The sequence below is a fragment of the Dendrobates tinctorius genome, unplaced genomic scaffold, assembly GCF_039654945.1.
Source record: "Dendrobates tinctorius isolate UK_male_01 unplaced genomic scaffold, ASM3965494v1 ptg000022l, whole genome shotgun sequence".
Classification (NCBI taxonomy): domain Eukaryota; kingdom Metazoa; phylum Chordata; class Amphibia; order Anura; family Dendrobatidae; genus Dendrobates; species Dendrobates tinctorius.
In genome coordinates this window covers 120865785-120872989 of record NW_027361690.1, presented here as the reverse complement: position 1 = coordinate 120872989, position 7205 = coordinate 120865785, and the positions used below count along the sequence as shown (strand labels likewise).

Genomic DNA, 7205 nt, shown 5'->3' with positions numbered 1-7205 from the left:
TTTGCCTCCCATTGACTTGAGTGGCGTTCAGCTATGTTCGGCGAATTTTCGACAAATAAATCGTCGAATATTACAAATTTGGTGATCGTAATCTGCACCGAACATTGAAATATTAGCTTATCTATAGTAGTGACCATTTTGACACCACTGGAGTTTTCCCAGAAATTTGTGCACAATGGATGTGGCAGAGTGAAAACTTCAAATGTGCCATTTTAGTACCCAATGCATAGCTCCTGGCGCATGCTTCTGGAATTACATGCTGCAAGAATTGTTAAAAGGGGTGCCTGGGATGTAACAATTAATGACTGATCTTAATAAAAGATTGGTGGCTACTTCCACACCACGCTTGTGGATAGTGTTGCATGCATATGCTCATAAAATATATGTATGAGTGATGGATATAGTGTTCCACTCTCTGGCACCCCAAGTGATTACATGTATTTTACAGTAGTGTATGTTATCTGAAAGAAAACATTCTGAGGCTGCAGTATAGCCTAGACAGGGTTAGCTGTAATGACTGGCTCAGATTGGAGGAGGAGAACTGAGGGTCAGCATCCAGAACAGGAAGTTGAGTTCAGTTGAGAAAGCGTGGTTAAGTGATGGCAGTGAAAAACGTGGGGGGATGCTAGGGACAACAGGGCAGTGGATTGCCTTATAACTCTTCCGTGTGGACCAGTCTCCCGATACTGGAACCTCAAAATGAGCATCACAGTCTTTGGGCAAATCAAGTCTGTGGGACTGCATGGAAAGATGGACACAGACTCTCTGAGACGGAAGATAATGGAATCCAGTTGCACTGCCTGTGGTGGAGCAGAATTCCCAGTGCTAGCGGAATCCATAGGAAAAGGGAAGATCTACCCAGACTGAGTGTTAGGGCTGAAGTTATGTCCGGTACCTGAGGGAAAGACTGTAACCTGTTGTGTCCTATCCCACATGCTTTACTGTAATGAATGCAAACTGCTCAGTAAACGTATGGCTATTATAAAGCATTCAGTGTCACCTGGATTGTGTGCTGCGGTTCTAGAAGATGGAAGCCTGGAGCCAGTGAATGCCTATGGCCCACAAGTGAGTTTGATGCACCCAACACAAAGCAGCACACCGGGACTAGGACACAATTTTCCTGTAGGGTGCCAGAGCGTGCAATAGCAGCAGCTCGTCCATGACTACCCCGCTCATGTTAGTTACATTTCATGTAGTCAGCAGGATTTGAGTTCCTCTCAGGAATAAAAAATAAAATGGGGTAGAGACGACTTGTGGTGCAGATGGAAGAGTGAAGGAGGTGAACGGGCCTGTGTGTGGCTGATCCCTGCTTCGGTCCCTGCCAGGGTGGTCTCCAAGGGAGAGGTGGAATTTTTTGGGCCTGATGTTTGCCTGGCCAAGGTTCCGCTTTAAATTAGTGGAAAATGGGACAGGACATACAGTTGTGCTCAAAAGAGTTTACATACCACGTCAGAATTTTTGCTTTCTTGGCCTTTTTTTCAGAGAATACAAATGATAACACCAAAACTTTTTCTACACTCAGTGGTTTGGTGAAGCCATTTATTGTCAAACTACTGTGGATTCTCTTTTTAAATAATAATGACAGCCCAAAACATCCAAATGCAATGCTCCTCTGGGAAATTAAATATTCAAATTGTCTCATGGGAGAGGAAGAGGACTAGAACTCTAGTTCCACCTATTGAAAGTAGCAATCCTAACAGTCAATGTCAACCCTTTAGCGAGCCTTGTCACATGAGTTAGAATAAAAGCCAAACCAGGAATCTCAAATCACAGACCCTGGAATTCGGGGTACTGCCCCTTGTCAGTGCTCATCACATGTCACACTTTGCACTGTTGAGGGTCTGTACCCCGAAACACAGCGTCTGTGAATTAAGACAAAGCTCGTTAAGGGTAGATATTGACTTTTAGGATTTCTACTTCCAATAGGTGTCACTAGAGTTCTAGTCTTCTTCCTCTCTTCATATTCAACCCTTTCTAGATTAATTCATGAGAAATATTTAAAGTATCTTTAAAAACTTTACTTTGCTTGGTAATGGTTTACCGGCATTATACATATATTAATGAAGGAGGGACATTTTTATCAAGCCAATGTTATCTGCTTTGGATAAGCCAAGTTTGTTCCATATATGTATCTTGGACCTCTTCGTCTTTATCGCCAGATTATATTATTTAACTCCAAGTAAGTGTTAAAATTTTGAGACATCTGTATTATCACATATTTCAAATTGCCTTAGTAGTCAATCATTTTTATTTTTAACTCCATTTCAGGGTCTATGCGTTACATAACAATTACTCCAATTATTGCAGACTGCTGAAAAAAAGTAAACCTTTCAATAACTCGCATGATCATTTCCAATGATTCCACCAAATTCTTTAACCGTGCCAGTAAATCATTGCAAACAATGAGACTTTTTCTCCCCTTCCATTCACCCAAACCCATAAGTCTCCGATTCCCACGTTATTCTTATTGCAAGCAACTATATTGCCATATCAAAAAATAAGAGAGAGATAAGATATGCTTCCTTCTTTCCCCTACTTAAAAGGATCCTGACACAAGTTTTTGAGTAACCAAACTAAAACCATCACGTTTAACCAGTCCACTATCGAAGTCCACAAACATGTATATTTTCTACTAAATCCTTCTGTATATCCAAAAAAATACCATTTGTACTTTATTTTTCCGAATTTGATTGATGTGGATGACGCATCCTGTGTCATCCACTTAGCACAACAAAATCTCGCACCTGCACAGTAATATCACCGCCCCCAGAAATCACAGAAAATAAAACTGTGAAAGCTTCCAGAAAAGTAAGAATAGGATTTATGTTTTGCATTGGGCGTGCAAAAACATTCTTTGGGTCAGTACGATGACAGCGATACCTCATTTATTTCATTTTTTTATGTTTTGGCGCTATTATGCAATAAAAACTATTTTATATAAAAAATAATTATTTTTGCATCACTTTATTCTGAGAGCTATAACTTTTTTATTTTTCCAGGGATGGAGCTACAGTATATGGTGGCTTGTTTTTTGCGGGACAAGATGACGTTTTCAGCAGTACCACGTTTATTTATATCCGTCTTTTTATTCGCGTGTTATTCCACTTTTTGTTCGGCGTTATGATGATAAAGCATTGTTTTTTGCCTTGTTTTTTTTAATGGTGTTTACTAAAGGGCTTAACTAGTGGGACAGTTTTATAGGTCGGGTTGTTACGGACGCGGTGATACTAAATATGTGTACTTTTATTGTTTAGATTTTTTTATGTATTTAAATATTTATTTATTGATGGAATAAATATTAATTTTATTATTTTTTAATATTTTTGCAATTATTTTTAATTTTTTTTTTTACTCAATTCTTACTTTTCTACCTTGTCCCACTATGGGACACTCATTTTGTGCAGGATGATCACTTCTATAGCATGCAGATCTGCATGTAATAGAAGCTGTCTGCGCTGCAGCTTCTATGCACTAACCTGAGAGACTTCCTGACATGCACTGTGCATGACAGGAAGTCTCTCAGCTTTGAAGACCCATATGTCATCATGACGACATCGGGTCTCCATGGCAGCGATCGGGATCCCGCGTCATGCCACGGGGTCAGCCCCTCTGCCTCTTCCTGGAATGCTGTGATCATGTTTGATCGCAGAGTTTCAGCGTTAAAGTGCAGGGAGCGATCCGTGACTGCCGCTGGCACTTAGTGCCTGGTGTCAGCTGTGAGAATCAACTGACACCCGGCCATGATCAGCCGTGCTCCCCCGTGAGCACGGCTGATTGCGTATGATGTATTATCCCGTCCATGATCATACGGCCCGGGTCAGCTGGACGAGATAGTACGTCAGATGTCGGAAAGGAGTTAATGCTGTAAAATGGTGACAGTAATGGATAGGGGGCTGAAAAGGGAAGAAAAATGTAGGGTAAGAGCAGGAAAACTGACCTGGAAACAAATGTTGATAGGAGAATTACTTAAAATAACATAGAATGAAGAAATTAAAAATAATCTTGAACCAGGAGGCAGAGGTCCAAGTGGAGCAGTGCCTTGCGTGTGTATTTTACTGTATGTGTTAATAAATAAATAAATGAAAAAGATGGCCATGGAACCCTCCTATTTTTATAACCAGCCAAGATAAAGCAGACAGCTGTGAGCTGGTTTTATTATGCTGGGAATGGGCCAATGTCCATGGACCTTCCCAGCTTAGTAATATTATCTCACAGCTGTCTACATTGCTTTTGTCAGTTATTAGAAATGGGGGAACATTAAAAAAATGATGTGGGGTTCCCCTATTTTTAATAACCAGCTAAGGCAAAGCATTCAGCTGCGGACTGATATTATTAGGCTGGGAAGGGCCATGGATATATATGACATCACCTCAGTTTACAGCGGCCAGTTCTCACGAGGTCAGTGTGAGTGCCAAACTGATGACTCGGCACTATGGCGCTCATCAGTCAAGAACTGGAGTTGCCACAAGAACTGGTGGCTGTGAACTCAGGTAACCTAACTAACTTACCAGAGTTCACAGCCTTGAGGTGTTCCAGCAGCTGGAAACTGTCACGCCGTGCTCACCTGGGGACGGGACCTTGGTCCCGACGTCATCTCTTCCGGAGCCGCGGTCGCTCCGGGGGTCCCGCCTGGTGCACAAGCACACCTCTCATACCTAGGATCCTGTTTCCTCCATGTTATGTGTGCGCTTGCACGCTCCTCTCAGTTCGGCCTCCAGGTCTGTCCTTTCTATGGTACTGGAGGACTTGACCCAGAAGTTCTAGCGATCATGTGCTATATCAGGCTACCTCTTCCTAGGGGAGGTGCCTGATTATTGTTGTGCTTCCTGGCTTGGTCTGCCGTGTCCCTGCCTGGCTGTGCGCTGTATTCAGGTCCTCTGCCTTGCACTCTGTTGTGCCTCTTGGCACACGCTCTGAACCTGCACTCTGCCTTGTACTCGGTGGTGCCTCTTGGCACACGCTCTGAACCTGCACTCTGCCTTGTACTCAGTTGTGCCTCCTGGCACACATTCTGATCCTGTGCTCCGTCTTACACTCAGTTGTGCCTCCTGGCACACACTCTGATCCTGTGCTCCGTCTTACATTCAGCTGTGCCTCCTGGCACATACCCTGATCCTGTGCTCTGTCTTGTACTCAGTTGTGCCTCTTGGCACACACTCTGGTCCTGTGCTCTGTCTTACACTCAGCTGTGCCTCCTGGCACACACTCTGGTCCTGTGCTCTGTCTTACACTCAGCTGTGCCTCCTGGCACACACTCTAATCCTGTGCTCTGTCTTATACTCAGTTGTGCCTCCTGTCACACACTCGGACCCTGTGCCTTGTCTTATACTCAGTTGTGCCTTCTGGCACACACTCTGATCCTGTACTCTGTCTTTTACTCAGTTATGCCTCCTGGCACATGTTCCAATCCTGTACTCTGTCTTATGCTCAGCTGTGCCCTCTGGCACACACCCTGCCCCTGTACTCTGTTACACCTCCTGGCACACCTGCTGCCTGACTCAGTGCTCTGACATGCTCCTTTGCATGCATCCTGCTTTACTCACTCCCAGACGTACAAAGTCGCTGTATACCATGTGTTCCCGTGCCTACGCTTTACACGTTCCTGTAGACACACTCACTCGTGTCTCCTGTGAGCCGGCCGCCTAGTGCCAGCAGTCAAGGTACCTCACCCCCTGGGGCTTGCCCCTGACACTCCCTGTATAGGGGGTGGTCTTCACTAGGTCAACTCGCCCTGGGAGGGTTGGTGCCACGACCCAGAAGGTCCACTCCAGGAGTCGTCACAGAAACTACAGTAAGCTTAAAGTCTCCTTTAAAGGCTACCTTAAAGTGTTCAGGCCTCACAGATGCCAGGAGACCCAGCGGCTGTGAATTTTGGTAACCTTTAATTTACCTGAGTTCACAGCCACTGGGTCTTGTGGCAACTGTGAATCCCAGAAACCTTAAGGTAGCCATTAAGGGATACTTTAAGGTTACTGGAGTTTCCAGCTGCTGAAGCACTTGGAGGTTGTGAACTAGGGTTACCAGAGTTCACAGCCTCCAGGTGTTCCAGCAACTGAAAACTCCAGTAATCTTAAAGTCTCCCTCATATACCTTGGCTGGTTATCAAAAATGGGGAGGACCCCATGCCTTTTTTTAAAATTATTCCCTTACATAATTTAGAAAAATGACGTGGGGGTCCCTCTATTTTTGATAACTAGTCAAGGTAAAGCAGACAGCTGTGGGCTGCAGCCCACAGCTGTCTACTTTACCTGCACTTGTTATAAAAAATAAGGGAGACCCCACATCTTTTTTTAATTATTTTTTTCTCACATGGTTCGCCAGTCAATCATGTCAATATTTGGCATGGATGTGATGGTGCCAGAAGTGCCCACATTTGAAAAGCTTGTTGATTGCCTGCATTGCAGCCTTTAAACAAGCTTTATTACTCTGCAAAACAAGTACAGTAACATGGACGTACAGTAAGATGTCTGTTTTCGTGGTTCTGTACCAGACCCTAGGTGTCTGGTACAAACCCCAAACTTTGCAGTTTGGGTTCTCTCATCCCTATTCCTCAGCCCTCGCAATACCTGTCCCGACACTATCTCCCCTGCCCTGTCCTCCTATTGACTCCTCTGCAGTCTTCTGATGGATGTTTATGCTGACAAGTCACACGTGAACATGGATGGTACAATGCACGTGATTAATGTTAATAAAGTGTGTAGTGTCCCATTTCATGGTCATACAGTGTTCTCCACATATCTCCATGGAGCCTACTAGCCAGAAGACCGTAAGGAAAGAGAAGACCAGAGAGGAGCCAATCAGAGGACTGGACAGGCATCGACATTGGTGGGATAGACGTGTGGAGGGCCGAAGAGAGGTCAGTATCAGAACTTATTCTTTTTAATACCTTCTAGACTCTCATAATCTAGTGAATGTGTGCCTGGCTGGCTGACATTTTTGTGGATTTGGACAAATCAAATCCCCCCCAAAATGTTAGCCAATTCAATTAGTTTAGAATTGATTCGCTCATCTCCAGTAACCATAGATAATAATCTGAGATTCATTCAGTATTTATTGCATTAGTGATCAGTGTATATCATTAGTTCTCTTCAAGATATGTTATTACCTATTAATAGTAGTTGGTAAACAGATAGTCAAAAATAGCATTAATACATAACGTCCCACACAGTGCAGTGGTCCACTACCCATAACCGAATTTCACAGAT

The 7205-nt window shown here is 43.8% G+C and overlaps 1 protein-coding gene across 1 annotated transcript in view; it reads left to right on the top strand.

The window, feature by feature from the left end:
* Positions 1-972: 972 nt before the first annotated feature.
* Positions 973-7205, top strand: part of LOC141084444 (gastrokine-1-like) — a 28138-nt gene continuing 21905 nt past the window's right edge. Inside the window, exon 1 of the mRNA XM_073569167.1 lies at positions 973-1065. Coding sequence (XP_073425268.1) covers positions 973-1065 — 93 coding nt within the window. The remainder of the gene's footprint in view (positions 1066-7205) is intronic.